The 25,498-nt window shown below is 33.5% G+C and overlaps 1 protein-coding gene across 2 annotated transcripts in view; it reads right to left on the bottom strand.

Annotated features, from left to right (window-relative positions):
- Positions 1-5,510: 5,510 nt before the first annotated feature.
- The window catches only part of LOC126844689 (G1/S-specific cyclin-D2-like), a 44,303-nt gene continuing 24,315 nt past the window's right edge, over positions 5,511-25,498 (bottom strand). The window contains exons 3-6 of one of the 2 annotated variants that reach the window (XM_050583065.1): positions 20,438-20,606; positions 9,291-9,427; positions 8,668-8,836; positions 5,511-6,663 (exon numbers count right to left, since the gene is read on the bottom strand). In XM_050583065.1, the coding sequence (XP_050439022.1) occupies positions 8,696-8,836; positions 9,291-9,427; positions 20,438-20,606 (447 nt within the window). In that variant the 3' untranslated portion in view covers positions 5,511-6,663; positions 8,668-8,695. The other variant, XM_050583064.1, reaches the window with a different exon arrangement.

The raw sequence follows: 25,498 nt of genomic DNA on the forward strand, positions 1-25,498 counted from the left end.
TTCTTTTGAAATTATTATTTTCAAAATCGGATGACGTTTTCTCTGAAATGTTGTAATCTTTTGACTTTTTAATAGGTGTTTTTCTTTAAAACCACTATTGACAGAAAAACACACATTCTGCGTAGCTATGTTTAGATAATTTTTTTTTTTAATCGTTATCAAGGATGCTGACTACTGTGATGGTGCGAAAAATAAACGAACTACCAAAAAGTCCTAATTACTGAACTAATAATAATTACACACCACAGTTTTACCTGGCATGGCAACAATGGAAATTATAGTGTTATTCACATAAGTTAATAAGTATAACATTATCACGCGGGAAGTTAGTCATCAACAAAGTTAAATATCATTATCGTTGCGTACGCGTTTATTTTAAAATACGCGTAGGTACATAGAGGTTGTCGACGAGATGTGACCATTTACCTGTTTATAATTATTATATTTTAAAAAGAATAAAATTGGTTAAATAATAAATTAGGACGTAGACTATTCACCTGGGATTATGTATTATAATCTAATATATAAATACATATGTATCTGATATTTCTTTCATATTAATATAATTGTAATTTTAGAGATAACATTTCACATTTTATGTCATTAGTTTTATTAAATGTATTAGTATTATTATTATTATTATCTTTATAATAATCATTCCAGTCGCCTACGATCAGTAACGGGAATTTCCCTCTTATAAAACCTTTTGCACAGCACTTATAGCCTGAAATTTAATCCTAGTATAAGTGCCCAATTCTTGACCGCAAGCCAACTACTGTTGTGCTGTCTTCTGTAGGTCCTTGTGTTGTCGAAAAACGTATGATATAGTATTACATAATGAGTAAATTAAGCTTAAACTAACCTAACCCGAGAGTCACACGAGCTTGATGTATGTGTATGATCGTGAGAAATTGTTTGTAATGAATAATAATTATCGTGACGATAAAACCAGATTGTAGACCATTAAAACGTGGGTCGTTACCTCAATAATTATTTGTTCGTCTAGTCTTATTACACGGTCAGTTTACTGACGTTTACTTATTCTTTTTTTTTTTAAGAAACGCGTTTAACGTAGGTAGGTACGTTTTTCTAACCTAACCGCGCGCACGTTTTTAGCAGATTAGCAAAAACAAGATTTTACTTTACCGGCGCCTCAAATCGATGCTTAATGAACACATTTTAATAAACTACCAGACGAGAACTAGTACTACTGGTATAATAAATTAAATATTGTAAATGTACGTACCAACATCAACAAAGAGCATTAACCTCGATGTTGGCTGCATTTCGATTTGGTTGTACTCGTACAAAATTTAAAAAAGTTCCGCAGATAACAACGTCAGTTTTAATTATCATTTATCAATTAACAAACACGAATCACGATGCATATAATTGATGCAAATTAATTAAAAATAAACATTTTCAATTTATATAGCTCAACATTAAAATATTAGTTCATTATCGATAGATTACAGGGATCAATACATTTTGAGTAAGTTTTTATATAGAACCACTACTATTATATCCGATTGAATTTTCCACGCTGCTTTCAAAATTTCCCTGATACGTCACATTCCCAAGAAACAAATATTAAATAAGTTTTTTTTTTAAAGTGTTTTTATCAGTTTCAGTTATAATAATTCCTGAAGACCTGTGATATTCCCCAACCCTACATGTTCCGACCCCACTAGTTATGCTGACTTTAATTGAATTTATACATTTTTTATAGACCTGTCTGTCAACAATTTTTATATGAAGGCCGCCGTTAGTACTAATATTATAACCTTTATATTTTATATTCTATACATTCCTCACTGTTACCAAAACTAGCAATAAAATATGCATCTACTGTGTGTACACTACACAGTGAATAGAACTTGTAGAATATTATGTATCGACCGATCTCACTCACATTTTATCTAGTGATGCAACTGGACTTTGGAAATACCCAGTACAAAAGAAGTAAGTTCTGCATTTCAAAACGCACTACAAAATATTATACTTAAACATTATATTGGTGCGTATAAAAAATGTATACATAGTTTAAAATTTGCCAAATTTTAAAAATACCTTCTCAAAATTGCTTTGTTGCTAAAATTATAATAGACCGTGTTGTTCTTATTAAATATTATCATAAATTGATAAATATTGCATGTATAAAAAAACTGAAGTCTAATTAATGTAAAGGTAAGATGTATAATTATAAGTATTAAGTAAAAATGTTCAGTATCTAACATTACCGCGATGACTTACAAAACCCAAGTCGTTACTGACTTGATTTGCAAAGTATAAACATGCATTGTTATTTATTATGATAAGAATCCTGGAGAAGAGCTATACTGCGACATCACTAACGCTTCTTTGATTTTCTTAAAAATATTTTTTAAAAAACGAGAATAATAATGACTTCACAGTCAGTTGAAAACTAATCAACGTTCATGGTCGAGTGGATAACAAAAAAAAAAAAAAAATGCAAGCACACAATATAATAAAACCACAATTACCTACCCGCAGAGCAGAAAATAACAAAATATGATAAATGCTATCAAGCACAGCCCGCACAGGAACAGGGAAAAGGCGAAAGGAAACGGGAAATAGTGTTGACACATTAGCCCAACTTGTCGCGATCGTTAAAGTTGGAAAAGTACCAAAATATCATTGTACAACATTAACTGGATAAAGTGAAAGTTTGAAAACATTTAATGCAAAAAGATCCTATACGAGAAGGCAATTCCCCGGGGATATCAACTACGGTAGGTATACAGTGTAGATTTGTAACACAAAAATACATTGTAGAATCTCATCAGACCGAAACGACAACGCGCAAAGGGTATAATAATACTATTAATGTTATTTAATATCCTGCAAAGTAGTTGCCTTCTCGGTACACGCTTCCCGTTTTTGTGTTTGAAGGCGCCTACAGTTCCATTAAATTTATTTTCCACAGCACAACAATGTTTTGGGCGGGGAAGATTTTTGTCGTTTTTCTCCAAATGCACGAGTGTTTTACGGATTACATTCTTTCTTAATGAAATCAATTAAAATACCGCATGTACCTACCTACAGTGGCAGACCTAAGGACGACCCGCTGATTTTCTACCACTGTAAACATATGACATAACGGCTTAATACCAGGAACGGTCGTGAAAAGGTAGGTAATGTTAGGTGTACAGGTAATAATTTATCACCGTTTTTCAAAAAGACAAAATGTACGAACAATGAGTATGAAGAGGCTGCAAAAATTGAAATATATGTATCAAAACAATAGTAATAACACACTATGACAACTAAAGATAATCCGCCAGAGAGGTCCCTGGGTTTCTCTTTAACTACTAATCCTTATATTCACATAAATATATGTATTATACATATTTACATGTATATTAATTATTATATTCAAGGTCATACATATTTTATTTTACAGATCAAACATTTTACTACTATTAATAATGGACATACAATAAGAGACATAAATGAAAAACGTCTAAACGCTATACCTATTTAAAATGTATCTGAAGTGAGAAAGTTGAGATGGAATAGAGCGACTATACTACTGACTAGGTCAAACAAGATAATTTAATAATATTTTAGACTGAGTATAATACAAATGGACGTTGGTAGTTGTGTCAAAATACGTGGATGCATGTTACTAATAAAGACATAGACTTGTGGATAGAAAATAAAAAAATAGTACATAGTAAATCATAGATATGAGTGGACTGCGGAAAAAAACATTTGTCTGGCACTATTTGTATGGGATAAGGTAAATACAAATAATGATGAACACTACAATGCAGTCTATCATTATACTTTAAAATTCTCAATTTAGCTTACATATAGTTTAATATTTAGTAGTTAGATTGAGTTTTAAGATTTTAATAATTTATCTATATTATTGCTGTGGTTTGGTAAAAATGTATACAAAGTCACATCTCGAAGTTAACGTCAAGTGTCCAGGCTCAACAGAAAACAAACAAAACAGCTAATAAATGAATTATTAGTGTAATCTAACAATGCATTGTACAGAAACAGTCAGTTCACTTAATAGGTATAATCATATTAGTGTAATGACCGAACTCAGCGATTTCGATTACTGACTATAATAATAACAAAAGTTATCATTGGAGAGGCTTTTAGCTCGATTATTCGTACTATGTTAGGAAAATCCTAAATATACAATACAACATTGAGTTGGTATCTAGTAGATCTAATCTAAGCAAGTTCGAGACCCCTCTTTTCTCAGTACTTAATTTGTTTTGATCATTTAAAGTTAGATAATATTTTTAAATAATAATATAATTAGAATTATTATTAGAAAAATACTCCGATGTGTTTACAATTACCAATCATCTAATACGAAGAATAAAGTGAGAAATAAGTCAAATGTCATTAACAGATATACTGTGAAAAATATTTTTTTTGCGATTCTATGTTTAATCAAAATATTACAATATCAATAAGATACATTATACTTAATATAGTATTATTAGTTACTAATAATTATGTTTTTTTTTTGGGAGGGGGGCAGCATTAGGGATTCTTCAATACAAAGTTCTAGCTATAAAAGTTTTAACTTCAACCCAATTTTTAGACCTCATATACCTCATACCAAAACTTCGTTTAAATTAAGGAAATAAAAAAAATACCCCTCTTGGGGAATAAATAGTGGTTAATGATATTTTTTAACATTTGGCAGTATATGAAGTGTACCAATTAAATACCCTAGAAAACTTTTAAACATTTGTAGTACTTACCTTATTCCATAAGTATTTATTCGGCAGCCTGCACCTAATTATAATATACTCATATGTATATATACCATTATAAATTGTTTTAGGATTTATGGACGAGTAATAACTAATAAATATTATACACATGGATTATATCCCAATTTATATGAGCATAATATAAGCGATTATTACAATCAGATAGAACAAAGATATGCCAAATATAATTAATAAAACTAAAGTTTGACCCCAGATTTTATTCCAAAATTGTATATTCCGTTTAGAAAATAAAAATGATATAGAATAGGTAAATACAATTATTTTGACTGCAGATTGGCAGGGTTATGTCTTGAAATACGTCGAACAATATTGAAACCATTTCGACTATCTTTTAGTAATTTATCGAGTGTCATATTTTACAATAAAAAATTAGTATATACTTTGTTATTATAGGGTACGAGTATCTTAAGGACATTATAAAGTACCTATTGTATAGATTTCTGGTTATTAGACTAGCTATATGATAAAATACGGTCTGTGGTTTGTAAGTTATATTAAAATTTTTTTTTTCTTAATTATATATTTAACACACAGCAGTTAAATAAAATATATTTAGACGCCTCTCCAGAGTCTTGCGTATTAGTCCAACCTATAGGTTTTTCTTAAGTAGTTGCGGTGTTCTTTGTAGTACTATTTTATAATAGTATGAAATTACTATAAGTAAAAAATATGATTAAACAGGAAATCAATGAAAGAAAATACTCGTTTGGTTTATACAGTTAATCTTTTGTTTATCCTTTATTCGAAATAATATATGTTGTCCTTACAATAAATGAATAAGTACAAAGATATCAACATAACATACAAAAATCCATGATTTAGTTAAAGCGGTGTCTAGTTTGGTCAACAACCGATACATACATACTGTGTACAGCTGCGTTGTATATATAAACTTTTAGTCTGAATTAGTTTACAAAAAAAAATAAAACTACGTTTATACATTTTTTTGTGTGCCTTCTACTAATATAGGCTGTAAATAATACACACATATTTATACTTATATAGATAGTAATATAATATAACTCTTTATACATCAAAATTAGACTGATAAGTCTTTAACAAAAATATATAAATGCTTTTTTATGGTTGGCGCTTGTTCAATACATTTATAATCGTTTATGGCATAGAATGGTGATGGCGTTTAAATCTCTTATATATGGCACAGTAAAAAAAAAAATTATAATAAACATGACCAGATCGACTCGACTTATAAATCTAAATCTGAAGTCTATGCGTTTACTACAGTCGACATAAGATTTGTAAAAAAAAAAAAAAAAATAATAATAACTATGACATCTTACGTCATAATCTTATTGTTTTAGGGGAACACAAAAAAAAACGGTATCCGAACTGCGAGAATTCGTTTTAGTCTATAAATATTTGTACTAAAAATTACAAAAAAAAATTGTTAATAGATTTTAACGGCTTGGAAAAATAAAGCGCTGGTATCAACAGAGTAAATAATATAATATGTTTAGAGAATTTAATTTAAAAATGTAATATAGAAAACAAGATTATATATAAAAAAGTAATAAAAAAAAAAAAACAGTATCCTCACTTAATAAATTCATAAATTCTTATCGACTACAAACTTATCAGAGCAAGAAAATATAAACACGCAGAAGTCTCGTTCTCAAGACTTTAACCTTAATAAACACAAATAATATTTTATATAATATATGTATGTTTTAGAATAATATTTAATACAATAGTACACGTATATAAAGTTGCTGTTTCACGATGTTCTGTTAGATATTTTTATGTAAATCTGTTTGATCATCGTGATACAACCTGTGTTATAAATAAATGTATAAAATGAAAAAACACGATATTAAAATCTATACTTGTTTTTGACTATTTTCAGTTGGTAACAATTCTAAAAAAAAAAAAAAAAAATGTAATTCCACTTGCTAAATACTATTATAGTGTAAGTTTATTATCATATATCTTACAACTAACAAATCTTAACTTGTACTCCTATACTAAAAATTGTTTTTAAAAAAGATGACCGCGACCAAGAATCCGTGGAAAGGTCTACTGTATTAACTAGGCACAGGCGCGCAACAATAGCATTGGGACTTAAGATAATAGTTAAGTAACTTATGTTGTAATTGCAGTCAGTCAACTGTTATTGTTCACTTTCCGTGCAGTATATTATGTGGTAATATTTTATAAAGGCTTAGAAATGTTTTTAAATACTTTGAAAACTGGTCGGAACTACGTTTATACCTGTGTAACACCATTGACACAACATAGATTTTTTTAATGTACAGTGGGAAAGCGTAGGGGACTCAATAACCAACCAACAACCGGTTCTATAATTTTAGCCCCGGCCAAGTAAAGTCGCACAGCACCGGCTAGTTGATGTTCTTTAATCACTGGTAATAATAATATATACATTTATAATAATATTAAAAAAAAAAAAATTATATATATATAATGCTAATAAAACGTTATCCCCCTAACACAGAGTACGGTCACCGTCGATTTCCACTTCGACAAAATGTCCAGGATCTAATAATAATATATAATAACTAAAATAAAAAAATTAATAATAAAGTTTGGAACTGAGGTATACATAATATAATAATAAATACAAAAAAATAATAAAAACAAGTCGTTCCCGTCGTGGAAATGGAAGTGGACGGTGACAACACGTCTTGTGATCACTATGGAGGGTTTTTTTTTAAACCTAAGTCAAGTTACGGATCCCTTTTAAGGCCTTTATCCCTTGTACTTGACAACCTAATGGAAGACTCGATTTCATTGTGAGCGTTTTAACTTTCTCTTTCTACGTATATTATAAAATAATCTTTAAACGAGGTAAAAACGGGGTGGTGCAATTGGGTGTGAATACAACTAGTGTGACTTACATATTAATATATTCAAACAATTCTTAAACGTATAAATTAATTTTTATGTATTTTTAAACTTTTAAAAATGCCAACAAAAAAATTGTAGATCACTAGTTTACATTTTTATAGCGTATTGTACTTAAATAAATTGCTATGAAATAATGCACTTGGAAATCATCATGTTGCACCTAGGTAAGTTAAAAAAAAAAATAATAATAATAACGTTAGAAATGTATGTATGTTTCGAACGCGGTGTTGTAGTGTAACTAGTGTGAGTGATTTGAAACTAGAAGACTAACAAATATAATTAAGGAAACCAGAACAAAGAACAAGAGATCTCTGAGACAAAATTTTTCGAAATGCACCGCCCGTGCCAAGAGATACACAGACAATTCTTTGTTGACAGCTACTCGAAGCGTATAATGTATACAAAGTAGATTTGTTTCCAACTACTCGTGTACACTGTACACACTGTTATTTGTACGATTCACAGAATCTAATAGAAGAAAAAAACCAACTAACATTAAGTTTTTTCGCGATAGAGCTTAAACTATTAAATTCTCTGTACGCGTCTGTTGCTCGGTAGGTGGTAAGAAAATGAAAAAAAAACTCTACAACTATAACTATACGAAATAAATATAATAATATAAATTTAAAATGGAATCCGAGCAGCAAGTTATACTCGACGGGTAGCATGCGCAACCTGCACGAGTGGAAAAAAATCTAAGCGTATTGTATTGCTATCCCCATTAACACAAAAAGAACATAATATTATATATATGAAATAAACAACACTGTCCTTAGCTGGCTACAAATTAATTATTCTTAAAACATAATAAATGTGGGCCTACACATGTATGCGAGTAATCTTAACGTCTTAAGTCTAAAATGTCGATGCTTCTTAAATACACACCTATCGATTAAGTGTTTTACAGAGTAATAACGTGTGTTCCTTTACAATAGTTTTATATATAAAAAAAAAATTGACATTACTATACAATATAATATATTGGTGATAGGTTTACTTCGTTCAAGTCACCGCGGGCGATTGACTTAAATCCAACAGTCTGAGTCTTCGACCATGGCGGTCTTGGTGTACGGTTTGACGTACATTCCGAACTCCAGCTCTTTGCGCTGTCGTTTGTGCGTCTCTACCATCTCTTCGATTTGCTCTTGACAAGCCTTCAGGTACTCCTGGAACACAAAAATTAAAACCGACCATAAAATAATAAGTCTAATGTTCTTGATTTCTCTCTTGTTCATCCTCGTCTCTCTACTTCAAATAACTCTCTCATTAATCCCACAAACTTTTTCTCGTCTTATCTTTTCCCCGTTTCTATTTATTCCTTATCTTTTTCGATAAACCATTTAAACCTGGTTGTTCCTACTTTCACCCATTTTCTACATTCCTGCTGAACAACAGTCATGCAAATGGCATTATTCACTTCCATTAAAATTGTTAATAAACAAAAAAAATAATCTGTGTTAACAAGCGTTATGCTTATTTCTTATTTAATATTGACGAAGTATTGTTTAGGACAACCTTTCAGCAAGCGCATGAATAGTATTTGAGTAAAGGATTAAAGAAAGCGGACAAGACGGTCTATTTGGAACGGAGTTAGTGATTTAAAATAAATTACGCGCTTACTTTTTTCAAGCCGGTGATGTTGTTAAGTTTAGTGAACAAATCCAACTTGTTGACGGACGTGTACTCCAGTCCATTCAGAGCGGCTGCGATGCTGGCTGCCGCTATAATGCTCGGCTGGTACGAACAAAATTTATAATCTGAAACAATGAAATATAATGAAATGCTACAATTTGTACAAAAAAACAAAGTCCGCAAAAGGGACTTGCAAATAAAAAAGACAGACTCGCGACATACAGTAATGATAATAACTATTATAGGATTATAACTTAATCTAGTGGTAAAATTATATTCCTAGTGGCTTTTGCCAACTGGCCCGACTAATATAATTATTACTATACACAATAATATAGTTGTTTCTATTATTACTATTACAACATAAATGTAATTTCATTGGTCGATTTATATATTTTCGTCATCGACATAACAAATAGCCGACGGTCGACACACAGCAAATTTACTGAGAGAGTCAATTTGGACCATAAGAATAATATATAGCTCAGACGTCGGGTTTGTGCGCGCCAGACAGAAGCGAATGCCGTTCATTGTTCAATGTCAGTGAAGAATATTAATATCGCACACGGAGGGGATAATTGGCGCGCCAAAAATTAAAATTTGGATACAATGGACTGGGAGGAGAAGAGGAAAGACACTATCGAACACACATCCCGGAGGCTATGCCCGAGTCTGATGGCAGTAATACCACGGCGGCAGTTTTAACAATCGTTTAACCGCTTTCCATAATAATATGTATAAAATGAGAAATTAGTCATAAAAACCCCAAAGGGAAGACTACAAAAACTACCAACGACGTACGACGAGAACACCAACACACATTACTAGAACTACTTAACGTATTATACGGTCTTGAACCGCGGAAGTGACGCACGCAGCAATGGTTTGTTGTTAAGTGAGTGTTTTTACTGAGAATCGGTTTATGATTGATTTGCACCGATCGTCATGCAAAATCTAGATAACATTATATTAAAGATATTATGATCTGTAGCGCACTCGAGTGGTAATTTTTGTACCATCTTCGATGGCGAAAGAAAGAGCTCCACTCGTATGAAATTTGTTTTTATTTGTCGTTGGACTTTTTTTTATTTTAACAATATAATTTATCTAAACGATTTGTACCAGTTCAAACCTGTTCTTCGCTTTGAGTAATTTTAAACATACAGCTATATATAAAAACGGGAATAAATGTTTTTATATTATAAAATTTAAGTTATTGATTGTTATAATTTATACACGAAAGTGTTGATGTTATTTTTTGCTTAAATGTCAAAAAAGAAACATCGATTTACGTTTACATACAACCAATACGCTACAAATATAATTCAAAATAAAATTGCGTCAAACGTAGGTACTAAAATAAAATAATTTAATTTTTTTTTTAGAACCACTTAGAATAATTAATAACATTTATTAAAAATAATCAATGACAGCCGTTAAAAAAATAGTTATTAGGAAAATCAATTTTGTTTTTCTCACGATTGTCAAATATTCGTTAATAGCGGTATGCATATATTATACATATTTGTTAACTACTAAACGTTAAAACACGTTTTATATCATAGAAGTATATAAACACTTAGTTAAAGAAATCTTTTCATTTTATTATTAAAATCGCATAAATTGTTGACCATTATAGAAATCAAGTGTAACCACCTTTTTCATGCCGTATATAATATTTTAAAACGAGCCACTGTGCGTCGAGCGGATCACCATGAATCACGGGTTGTCGGCTGCGGTAGTAACATTATTATAATGATAATAATAAATTAATAGCTATAATTTGTAGTACGGGGCGACAACATAAAGCGGCGAGGACAACCCGCTTCCCTCTTGTGGACGAACGAAATCTGGACGGTCTCATCCCTCTACAGATTATTGTTGCTTGAGGGGAGGTATGAAGTGTAAAGCAGAGCTTTTTTTACCGTGTCAACCTCGCCGGTAAATAACTAGGCATAGCACAATAACGCGTACAATGTTATGAGCACATGATTATTGTCGTGATTTCCTGCGAGGGTGTGGGAAAGACATGGCGGATTTATTATTTATTCGAGAGTGAGAGGGAGAGAGAAGAGACTGTTGTTTTTACTCCATTTCACAGATCATCAGATAACGCGCGCATCGGTTTGTTGTGCAAGAGAGCACATACGCACTCTTAAATAATATATTATATATATATATATATAATAGTCTAGACGCCCTGGGCCGTATAGATCTCTCTCGCTCCGGTCGGTGTTCTCTCAGTCTCGATGTGTGTTTTGTATTCTCGTGTCGGTGGTCTAAATCATGTTGTGCGCCGCATTGCATTCTTCTCTCGTCATCCTTTGTTTCGCCAACTCGATTTCAACATATATATATATATATACGCGCGGGGGGATGCTGGTACGTGACTAAATTTCTGTATTAACGTCACACACACACACACACACACACACACACACACACACAGGGCAAACGTGTAATATGCGAAGAGGAAGAGAGAATAAAAATGTGCGTGTGATTACTTAATAAATCTCGACAAGAGTGCCCGCCGGTCTTGTCTTCTCCGCCGGCACACATATGTACATAATATACCGCATAGAGCACGGCATTCATAAAAACAATGCCGACGATGTTGTTTTACGATTACAGTACCTATAAATTTCTCCTGATAAGTGACCATTGATAGCGGCCATGGTAGCCGCGCGACTTGGCGGCTTGGGACTTGCCGGCGGACGAGATAAAATATTACCACATACATTAGATAGACGACACATAGGTACGTATAACACCGGGTGTCTCATGACGGGTCTCCAACGAGCAGGAGGAATCGAGGGAAACCGAACGTCGGGGACTAAAAGATGAACGGTGCACGGGCGGACCTTAGGAGACATCATAATCTAATGAAAATCACCAGCAATAACCGGCGATAACCGTGGTGGTAGTGGGTGGTTTTTGTTTGCGTTCTCGACGCCACAGTTGCAAAAAAATTAAAAAAAAAAAAACGAATTAAAATCTGATATGGTCTGTTGTAATAATAATATGAGAAAAACAACTGCGCAAATATGCATAGTATTATATGTAGTATACACAACAGAGACCGTGCGTTACACGCTTTTATCAGTACAGGAAATCAGTAAGGCGAAACCGCAGTTTTAATAAATACAACAGCACCCGGAATTTTCGACAATTACCTTGCGCAACATTTGATCTCAGGTAAGACGAATATACAAATTTGGTATTAAAAAAATAAAAAAATTCCCATCGATCAATACTTTACGGGACTGTATCTCACATAACCTCATACTCTTCTCGAATGATTTCACAGTAATTCTTGGAATTCATTCGAATGACTCAAAAAATAAAATAAAACTGTAATTAATGGAAAACGCCAACAGCACCACACACCGGTTTTGGTCTTTAAATCAGAAACATTTTAAATTTAACAAACTATTCAAAAGTTTTATTATGTCTTGTAAAATGAAATAATACGCACACCGACCTGGGGAATTAAGCGGATACATTATGTTACAAAAATCAGCGTTGTACTCAATATTTTATGAAAACGTGAATTGCAAAATGTACACATTGCTTTTCAATTGACTTTGGGCCAATCGGCTAGCCTCAGATAACAAATTCATCAAAACTACAAAGTGTTATAATTCTACGAAATTAATAAACATCACATAACGCACGACATAACAAATAACTCACGTACATTTAATACGAAACATTTATTTAACTAATTAACCAACCACTCGAAGAATATTATGTTTTTTTCCTTATGTTCCCATCGATCTTTGTACTTTTGGTAATTTTATCATTCCGTTCGGGCTAAATGTCAGTTAAACTATGATCTGTAAACACGTTCGGCTCGACCGGTGCTGCATTGTTCAGATCAATTAGAGTCGACGATGAAGAGCCGTTTTTCTGGCCTACAGCAGGCGGGTCACTTGCTCAAAGAACATCGGGTCGCAGTACGACGGTATAAGAACTCGGCCGGTTAGGCTAAAACACGATACGCGGTTGGATTTTATGTAGTCAGATCATATTTGATAATATGGGCTACTACACGGCTAAAAAGTACCCGTTCACTGCGACCACAACAATTACACTTCCTTGACGGCTCTCCGCCCCCTTAACGTTAGATTGCTGCTAACCCCCGACCAACCAGAGTTTCTACTTGCGGGAGGGGGGCGTGCCGTCGAAAGTGAATGGATAACCTCAGGGCTTTCAGTCAGACCGACAATGCCAATGTTGAACGTTTTGGCCGTCTATCTATCTAACATGTAGTACGAGAATGCGGCTCAACGCCGTCCATGTCCAGTGGTATAATGTAATAATAAAAATAATAATAGTGATTATACATAATCTCTCGACGAACAATAATAATATTATAGACTCTCTTTTGCTTCTCTCATTTTCCTTCCTTACCGCGCACGAGCCGATAGCCCCTTGCCCGGAGACTATTAGGCGCGGTAAAAAACAGAATCAAAAACTTTTTTTGCACAAAGCCAACACCGTAAAGTCGGTCTGGAAGTAACGCGACAATCGATCACGCAAGATGTGTCTGTTACAGACACCACACTGTAATGACAACAATAAATCAATATAAATTGTCGTTGTTAATATTAAAGGAGTAAATGATGGAAAACGATAATGCGATCAAAGCACATAATATGTATAACAATAGTTGTGGGTTGCTGCGATGAACCGTTAGAATTGTTGTTGTTTTTGTCAAGACTTACATTTTTTTTTTGTATTTTTTTGATCGAACATATTTTACCCATAAATTGACTACTGTAATAATACATAATAATATAACGCATTCAGCACCACCGTCAAGTACCATAGGACATAATATTACTCGGTGTTTGACAAGGATTATAATAATGTATCGCGTCAACATTTGAATTTAATACACAACAACGAGGAATAATCGGATTTGAAAAGGTTATTGTGTTTTTATGTGTTGAGACTTGAGAGGGCGAGAAAAAGAGAAAGAACCGACATTTTTATGGAAATTTACTACCGACGCTAGGAGTATATTTTAGATATTTTTTTTTATTACTAAATTATTATTCAAAACGGCTCTTGTTGAATGAAACGCTGTACGTCTTCTTGGCGCTGAACTGTTACCAACACATTAAATAAAATTAGATATATTATGTAGCTAATAAAATATACTAAATTGAAAGAAACTATATAATTAATATCAATACATGTATTTTACATAAATTTGCATTTTTTATTATCGAACACTTGATTGACAATTAAAGCTGATACAGCGATCAGGTTTAACGTAGGCACGGCGTGCGGTGGTGGTAATAGCAACAATTTTGAGCACGATATTGTTTTTTTTATCCGACCCAACATTACACATAGATTACATGCTTAAATGGACGGTAAGATTTCTTTGAATACTACCATATTTCTTGTTTTATTATCCAGTTTTATGGCGACATAATCAGTCAAAATTCGCAGTCACATACGTCCAGTTTCACCAAGCTTTTTGAGCACGTGCTAGCAATTCTTAAATTATTGACCGGCTATTTTGGCATAATTGTTTAATATTGTACGTACAACAATTAAAAATAACCAGTACTTTAAAACTTTTTTTATGGTCAACATTTTACTAGTTTTGAAGTGTATAGTTATCACTGTTGTTTACTTGAGTCGAACAATATTGCATTTTATTGTGTCTAAAATAGATTTCAATGTAAAAGTTCACTATAAATGTTGCAGTTAAAATAAATCGGAGCGGCCATCTTGTCGTTACTTCTACCATAATCCATTTATTATAAAAATGGTTGAGACATCAATAAAAAATTGTACTGTGGACATTCGCCAACAAATTCCGTATCGAGCTATAAAACAATTTTAATTTTTCGATTTGATAGCATTGAACGCTTAAGTAGTTATCCTAACGGCTATACGCCGTGTATAATTATTAGGTATACAACGTCGGTACCTTAAATCGCACACTACCTGGGGCTTCATAGATACATTACTATATTATAGTGGTGTACTACATTCAATAGCGAATAATCGACAACGGGCGCGACTATTAACGCCAAAGGATATTGTTAAATTCTCTACTATGCTGTGCAAAACGGACGAACGCTAAGGTTGGCAAAGGAGATTACCATATTGTATAGAACGCAATTGTAGGCACTAACGAGCCGTCCCCCGATTGTTTATATTATAAATCCAACGCAAAGTGCGGGGTTTGTTCTGTGTTCCGGTGGTGGTAGATAAAGAGATAGAATAATGTATAACTGCGGTATCTTTGTTTTTTCGCCGTTTTTCAAAGACCTTGGAGGGATAGTAGTAATATAATATATTGCGCACGGTGCCCGTTTGTGTACCTCTCCAGCTTAGGTACATAAAGGTACAACTACAGTACTCCCGGACGTCTGGAATGTCAACAAAACCTGCTGAACCCCGTTCAAGGACTATGGGTTTTCTCGACCGCCGACCACGGCACCGATACAACAATGCCACAGGCCGCCGTCTCAACCGCTATCGGTTCTCTTCGGCGCACGAGGCTACACACACACACCGTAAATACATATTATACACTGCCGGCACACATTACACAAAATCGCATTCCAATTCAGCAGTAATAATAATTGTTCGCAGCCCAGCACTTCTTACTTGGTTTTTTTTCACTCTCATTAGGTATACACAGTATACAGGTATGAAAAAACAACACGTTTACCCTCTCCTCCCCTGCCATCGACAATAGAACGAGCGGTTTTTATTTTGTTTTAGTATTGCACCTAAAAGGAAACCCGTCGTGATCGTACCCTTAGGGCTGATCGAACCGACTTACGTAGACAAGACGTGAGAAAATCGCAAGTCACCCGGTTACGACTTACAATCGTCCGTGTATATATGTGTGTGCGCGTTTTAGTTTAAATATCGACCTGAATGAAGAGACCACCACGTCAGGTGGCGACAATGTAAAAAAATAATGCATAATTAACAAACGGTACACCGATAACGACATCTTAAACAGACAAGGCGGAAAAAAAACTACAACAATAAACAATAAACGAGTCGCGTCGCCTCCCTTTGATGCGCGATTTCCGAAAAGAACACGACATGCAAGTATTAATAGTAGTTGTGCTGAGCAGCCGCTTAAGTAGTCCAAAATATATCATTTCTACCCGGTCATTATCAGCCGAGTGGGTTCGCTGTGGGCGGCGGCGAGTACATCTCAACCGCACACAAAACGCCACCGAGCACTTTAGAGTGTTCAATTATAATTTTATTTAGTTATTATCATCTGCTTTTAAATACGTTTTACACACAGCAGACGTTCGATCAGTATCTCTTGTTTTCTTTCTTTCGTTTTTTTTGTTACCACCAATCACGGATAGGTACACCTATTATAAAACCGGACTGTCGGTTTTGATTTTCACAGGTAAAAAGAACATACACACGACCAGAGTGCGGCACAGCAGACGGCGGAGTTTGACGAATGGTGCTTGACTAATAGACGAGGCTTTTTATAAATTATTATACTACACATATTATCGTTGTAATTAACGCGCACCAATTTTCATTTAATCCTCCTCGTGTACATCCTGCCCCACGATAATAAACGTGTGTGAATATTGACGGCAACTGTTGGAAACGCAAAATGATATTCCCAAGATGACACATCCGACCAACAACACACGCAAGCATGTGTGGCAAAAAAAAACAAAATTAGGAGCTATAAAAATTAATAAACGTAAGGATAACACAACCAAATATGTATATATATAATATATCCAAACGAGTCATAGCGCTTTTTAAGACTGTTATGTACCGTACGGTCGGTTTGTTTATGTTTTTGTGTTATCTTGCGGTGTGAGATGGCTTTAGTTTTGAAAAAAACATATCGTAAAATAACGTTGGTTCAATAAAAAAAGAACCTCCACCCGACCATTCATGGTGAAACTCCGCAGCGTAACAACACGGACAAGATGGTCCCCGTGGCCGAAATACTGGGGATAACATTTTCCACAGACATTCTTCTTCTCTCTTTAAAAACACAAAAAGAAAAAAACAACCGTACGATGAAAAAATCATTTTGCTTATGTACAAAAACGAGTCAATAGTGAAGATCGCTGTAGACCCTCTTCACAACACAAGGCGCAAACTCACCAGATATTTATTATTATTATTATTATTATAAATGAAAGACCGACAGTCCAAATGGTTTTCAGCACGTCATCGTGCGCCGCCCAAGTAGTTTCCGGTTAAATCATAAACAAAAAAACATAACACACACACAAAGAAAGTTGAAATAATTATTTACTCAAAAAAACTACATAAATAATTATATGGTAAATTTCATCATTATCGCCACTACATGTGTTTAACAGATAAAAAAAAACTACACGTCATACACCGACAAATCCATATTTATTATAACGAAAGTGATCTGATATGCAATATGATTGATTAATGGACTCTAACAATACTACCCAACGCAATATTTATACTTATAATAATATCTGTTCTTTATAATAAATATTCTATGTACTTGCATTCAACTAGAAAGTAAATAAATAAATATGTTATATTTTTTTTTTCAAGTGAGATCATAAGAGGAGGAATAATTTAAGAGTATAAAACATGAATTATTTAAGTATAGAATGTATAAACTGTGGAAGAGTAGGTTATTTTCACGAAAGGATTTAAGTTTTTCTGTATTTTTATTGTATTCTATGAAGCACACCGCCACGCAGTTAACGGCAGTCTACAAAGAAACAACAAATAATTTTTTAACCATGAACACTTAGTCACAAGATCGTCATACGGTATTAAGCATGTATGTGAGTAATATAATTTTAATAAACGACGGCTAAATGGTTTCGGATGAGAAAATAATAATAATGATTATAATATAGACGGCGTTGTTTATCATGATCATAAACACCCATTCGGCACATATCATTAAAAATTGTATTGTACATATTATTATATTCTACCACAGTTGTGTTACAGTACGTTCACACACCATATTATTATTACACTACACAAAGTATAACAATGAGACATTTTGCGTGCTGTGTATGACGTATACACGGTGGGCTTACTGATACTAATAATAATTGTGTGTAAGTAAAGCGCAGTAAGTGATTTTCAGATTTCAAGTCTGTATTTCCTAATCTCCGACGTCATTTACACACACAATGTTTTTTTTCTTCAAATTAATAGGACTGTCAACAATTATTATTTGGGGTTTGAAATCAACTCAACAACAATTCCAATCAGATTTTAATCGCGGTAGGTCCGTCCGACAGCAGCCTTTACCGAAATTTATTGATACACGTCTCTCAAATAGGAGTGAAGCAAAATAAAAAAGGTTCACGTCGGACAAACGTGCTCGCACACAGACAAAAGGAAACCTGTTCCCGAGAAACGAATCCAAGACATGAAGCGGCAGCGGCGGTGGTTACCATTCTTTGTTAATTTTTTTTTCATTTTGAAATTTGAAAGGAAAAACAATATCGCCGCAACTGTCTGTTTAATTTGCATACACGTTACATTACATAGTTGCTACGCATTTGGCTAAAAAACAATTTCATGCTTATTCTAGAAAAAGTTCAACGACTGTTTTGAATACTTTTGAATTCTGTATAATGTTTTCCCAGTGAAACCTTGACAATAACTTATAAAAATTTACCGAAACCTAGCTCTTGGTTTTTACTTTTTTTTTGTACAGTTGAGCGATAATAAATGTTTTATTTAATTGATAAACAAGATTATGTTTAAAAAAAACTATATTTTACTTGTTTTTGTTTCAGTGTTTTGTTTTAATTATTATGACGAATCTCCTTTGGAGTTTCTCATTATGCCGACTTAATTATATATTATCTCGTTATTTCAGGTTTCCAATATCTTAAAATGGCTGATTCATCAAACGGAATCGTGGTTAACATGTGTGGCGTACCTTGGTATAATAAGTGTTGGAATCCAGTGCAATTCTCCGGCTGAAGTTGCCCCCCCCCCCCCCACACACTTGGCTTACTTGGGAAGGAATGCATTAAAAATCAAAATAACATTCTTAAAAAATATGCAACTACGCATGTATCTAACCATTATAAGATAGTTATAATGGCTTATGATTATTTAAATAAAAAATATGTATATGGGGCATTCTGAGTCAAATCACGCGGTCATCGGCCTGACCTCCTCAATTTTTTTTTCAAACTTCTTTTAGTCTAATATAGTATCCTTATATTTTGGAAATTTTTATAACTAATTTTTGCCCCAAAAATAGAGATTTTTTAAGTTATTTTTCAAAAAAATAATCGATTTCGACCAGTTTTAAATTTTTGAAATTTTTATCATAAAATCAGAGATTTAAATCAAATCTTTTAGTCTAATAACGGGAGTGGGCCGAGATTTATTTCTATTTTTTTTTTAACAATGAAAATATTCCCGAGTGGTCACCCACCCTGGATCAAGCAGCAACGGACACAGCTAAACTTCAGATGCCGCATGGCAGCTGAGGTCTCCACTGCGCCCACACAATGCCCCTGCGTATTATTCGTAAGGAACATTTTTCACTTTTTACTCATAAAATATGCAAAAAATCAAAATTTACCAAGACATGTTTTATTTTTTGTTTAATTTTTTTAATAAGAAAACTGAAATTAAATTTTTTTTTGTTTATTAAAAAAAAAAAATAGAAATAAATCTCGGCCCACTCCCGTTATTAGACTAAAAGATTTGATTTAAATCTCTGATTTTATGATAAAAATTTAAGAAATTTAAAACTGGTCGAAATCGATTTTTTTGAAAAATAACTTAAAAAACCTCTATTTTTGGGGCAAAAATTAGTGATTAAAATTCCAAAAAATAAAGGTCTTATATAAGACTAAAGGAAGTTTGAAAAAAAAATTTGAGGTCAGGCCGATGACCGCGTGATTTGACTCAGAATGCCCCATATATAAGTATTAACTAATACTAACAAAAAACTATAATTCTAATCATTCCAATTACTGTGTGTAACGAGGTTTTTACTTTTGACCAAAGCGGTTGTATTGTGTTTGTCACGCATTTTAACAAAAAGCTAAAATCGAGTTGTAAACAAACATATATTATCAAGCAATAATTAACTACTGTATATTATATTCCCGTGATAGACTTACCTCTGGCGCACATGCCGATGAACGTTCCGCAGTGTTTGATAACAACATCCACGTACGCTTTGGCTGGGTCCAAGAAATGCAGTCTTTTAAGTATATACCATAGGAAGTCATGAGCCGTGATGGCAGACACGTCCCATTTCAGGATGCTCAACAGAAGCAGCTCCCACATCTGCAAAACAAACACGACGCATGTTTTACAACTTTTTCTTGGTAGTTAAAAAAACATTATACAAGTATAATTATACACGGACTGGAAATAGTGTACAAAACAGGGCAATACTGCAATACAGTTAAATTCAATCTCGAATGAAGTCAGCAGTTAATAAAAGAAAACGCTTTAAGATTAAATGAAAGGCTAAGTAAAAAAATAAATACAATTTTTCTACGATGGGGGAAAACAATATTTGTCTGCCTTACTCAATGTCGATATCGGCTAACTTCATAAAGGGTGGGTAAATAAGACGGGAATTTTAATTTTCTTAATTGTTCTATCATAGATAGTAACATTAGGAAATACTATGATAACGATGATTACGAGAGTGCTTAGTGTGGTAGGAGGAGGCTGGAGGAGAACGATAAACGTTGGAGGTCCGATTTATTGCACGGCGCTTCGGATAGACAATTTAACTACGTTGGACAGTTTCATATTGTTCATTATTTTCATACACAAGACGTGTAAGGGCTAGGAGGTGTGGTAGGCAGCAGGTACGAATTTTTATCGTTTTCTTCATTATCTCTCGTGATCTTTACGCCGCAGCGAGTACCCCCAAAGAGAACCGGAGTGTACAAACAATTCGGTAAGGTCTTCTCAGAATAACATCATGCGCCGGCAACAGCCTCCTACCGTGTTTCACTGGATACCGACCGAAGAGCACATCACGTTTACAACAAAGAACAAACTCAAAACTTATCCCGTTTAAACTCCACTCTGTCTACCGGGATCATACGTTAAATTACTTTTGGCTCGACCAAAAGAGTATCTTTCGGATTACACAACGCACGTCCCAAAATGTACAAACGGTCAACAGACAACTCATATAACTCATACAGTTTTCAGAATTTGATGGGGCGATTTTACGTTTTTCTTTTGCAATTAATAATTAACAATTATTTTACGTTTGATGCGACACCTTTAAGAATAACGAAATCAACTTGCAGCAAAAGTGCCGGGCAATTTGACTAAAACTGAAACGAATAATAACAATAAAACATGTTTTTTTTATTTATACAAAAAAATTGTGATAAAAAATAGATTGACCTTCTACTAACGCTTCTCCTAACATCGTTATCTACTGTATAATACATATTATTCTTTTTACTTTTGATATACGAGACAAGAAGGCGGTGGTGAAAGAGCGAGATGACACTACAAAAAAACACCGATTCGTCGTGATTGGACGGCGTTTGATTTTAATTTCAATATAGTCAACAGTGGCGGCATTCGGTTAGGTCAGAAGAAAATATCGAAAGACAACCACCGCTAAGCCGACGACGGGATTGATAGGCTGCAACGCATAGTATAGTAGCCACCTGTTCCATTCATCAAACCGGCGCGTCCAGACTTGATTAACGATTAACTCGAGACACCCATTCAAGGTCGACGTCTCCGGCTCACCAACAACCCTTTAATAGTGTTGTCAGTACACGACAGAGTCGGTTTATACACACATATATATCTATATAATCCATTCCACGGTGATCAAAACGACGGGCTCCTCTTTTCCTATTGCCGGCAACATCAGCATCCCCACAGAGTACATATATACATAGTCAAAAACAACCCCTCTAATCACCACCGCAGTCAAACCACCTCCTAGATATGTCTGTAAGGATTTCGGAGAATGGCGCCCGACAGCGGTGGCGGTAGAAGTGATAATCGTCGGTTGAAGGGTTAGCACTAATATCTTGTTATTTGTATGGATATAATAATATGTAATGTTATCGTCCCGTCCGTTTTTTGCTACTAATAATAAAGCATTTTCACAAGATAACTAGACGCTATAAAAGCTACCTTTAGATTTGGCGTGGTAACCCGGAGCGGATATTGTACGGTTAAATACGTATTGAAAATTATAAAATCTTTGCTATATTCCCATAGTTGAAACGGCCGTCGTGGACAGGTGAAGTCACATGATTACTCGGAGGTGGTCACCCCCTTTATCTGATAAAAAAAAAATTATGAAAAGAAGTAGAAACGCGAAAAGAAAAGAATATTCCTTTCAACGCCGCAAACAAAAAAAGAACCGTACTTGTGCTGAAAAATGATAAACGTCGTGGCGACGGAGATGATTTTTCGGAATGTGCTCGGTCATACATACAATATTTTTCGACAAAAAAAAAGTAATAATAATGATGATGATAATAATACTCTGAGCGTGGTTGTGGACGGCGGGAGGGTGCGCGAAGGACCAAACATATATTTACCGAGAACCACGGGCATTGTACAAAGGTAGTAATCGTTTGTCCAAAAAAAAAAAAATACTGTTATTTTCCCTAACCCGAGTTCTAATGTCAGCCAAGTGGAAATATTGTTTGGATCCATCAACGGACTTCAACGTTAAAAATATTGATTTTACAGTCGTATGTGGTTTTTGTTTACAACCAAATTGATTTCTACAAAAACCGACGAACAAAATACATAATTATCGGTCAACACCAACCGTATGTATGTAATACTACAACGGGGTAAAAGAGGGTGGTTTCGTATAACGATCATATCGGTGCGGCGTTTGGGAAACAGAATCACTAAAAAATCCGATATCTTCTTTAGAGTTTTGACTGAGTGATTCCAATTACTTCAAAAGTCTCCACGACGTCCAACCACCCGTGGCTGAAGCCACGTTGAAACTGACACAGACTGTCTGGAAATGAATTGTTCAAAAACAATAATAATAAGCCTGACCGATTCGATAAGAAGACAAAAAAAAGGGTTACAAATTATATTAGTAGAAAAAATTAAGTTAAATTATTAAAAAGAAATACATATACGTTTTAATTGTATTTAATAATTAAAAGTTTTCTTTTGATTAGTCAATACACGTTGCAGTTCTAAACTAAAAATAGCTAATGTGCAAATAAAACCGATCGTTAATTATTTAACATAAAGTTTAATAATTTGCTATCTAATTTATTGCCAAATATTGCTAATTGTTTGTTTAATATTAAGTTCAACAGTAAAATGTCATAACAAATTAACCGAAAGACTTTTGCAGACAATAATCCGTGCGAGTTGTTTCTGTGAAAGATTCACATTGTTCCACTATTATAATAATTATGACTCCGCTGTTGGTCTGAGCACACATCAATTAGTTAACTTAGAAACACGATGGCGAACGTGCATAATATGTATAAATGTACCATTTCCGGTCGTAGCTGTTATCGGCCGTTTCGTACTAAACATTCGATTATTTCTATTGCTTTGGGTTTTTTCTCAAAGTAATACTAAACAATGTATCGGGCATAGAGAGAAAAGTCAAGAGGTCAGATCACATAAGACTCCGAGATATGGACACTATTTGTTAATGGAGAAAAAATGTGTAGAATTTAATGCATGTAATGCATAGAATGTAATGCAATATGCATACAGGGTGATGAAAAATTGCACATATTTTAAGAGAAAATGAGTGTATTGAACCGCCCTGTATGAAACATATAGGTGAAGAGTGGGCATAAAGCGCTATAGTATGACTACAAAATACGACACAGCGAGATTGGGAAGACCGGTAAGATGTATCGACACAAAGACAAAAAAAAAATATTTGTGTCTATGGGCAAAAATATAATTTCTCTAAATATATTTTCAGTCATATATTTTAGTAAAAAGTTAGTGGGACCATTTATTTTTTAAAAATCAGAATTTTTGGCCAACGTCTTTATCTAAAAGTTAAAAAATGTAAGTACATGTCTCCATATAGAAAAAATTACAAAACCGCTATTATTTTAAGAGAAACTCTTTAGTACAGAACTTAAGTTTCTCTTTATTTGAATCGTTACTTAATGGTATCAATGTTATCATTCAATAAAAACAGATAACTCATACATATATTACAAATCATCTGCATGTCTAAAAATTTACGATATTATTTCTATTGTCATTCTGTTACCATTTAAGTCTTAAAAGTTTGTGAAAAATTGAGATCGCGTTGTATAAAAACACTACGGAAAATAAAAATTCAATAACCAATAAACCATTTGAGATTTTGAGTCATTTTAAAAAAAATCTTCTTATATAATAGTACCGTAAGTCACATCATAACAGACAATAACCAGAAAGTATTTATAAGATAAAAATGTAACCCATAAATTAATTTAAGCACCGATTTAATATAAACTCGAATTTTACCTATTATATTTTTTAGAATTTTTTCACTTTTTATTATCATTGTTTTTTAGATTAAGTAGAACTAATTTTTTATAAATAAATTTTCAGACGTGTTAACAAATATACGATTAAAAATTTGTTTGAGATATTACACTTTTGGCCACTTTAAATTAGGTTTCTGCCCACAGTGTTGGAAAAGTTTTGTTTTCCGTTTGCTATCACCGTGTAGACCCCCTGTGATACACGCTTTGTTAATCAATTGTAAAAATAAGATTTACACAATACGGCTATTCAAACGTGCAGCAAAATAGACTAAATTCCAACTAAGCTTGCCAAGCCTTATTTTTACTTTGCTGCACCAAGTGCGTTGACAAGAAATATTTTATCTTAACGAGCTGTACAGTAATTTTTAATTGAAAGTCGCAATGCTAAAAACCGCATAAACCTGCGCAAATGTGGGCGGTGGTATTGACAACGAACCACTGAGAATTTGTTTTAATATGTAAAAGTCATCTAAGCAACAAGGCGAAAGCAAAAAAAAATAAGAAGCTTATTTAGCAACCCGATTGCGATTGAAGCGATTCGTACGGGCGAATAGACACATTATATGGTAATATACATAAATACATTATGTTACATTTAATTGTTATTGTTAAAAACACAACAGACTAGACTAACAGCCGCCGTGACACGCCCGTCCTGTGCGACAATAATATAGGATCGACACGAACCGAATGCCT

Source organism: Adelges cooleyi, unplaced genomic scaffold (genome assembly GCF_023614345.1).
Source record: "Adelges cooleyi isolate 19-005CV unplaced genomic scaffold, UGA_ACOO_1.1 ACOO_flye_CR_arks_rails_tigmint_CR_PRNA_651, whole genome shotgun sequence".
Classification (NCBI taxonomy): Eukaryota; Metazoa; Arthropoda; class Insecta; order Hemiptera; family Adelgidae; genus Adelges; species Adelges cooleyi.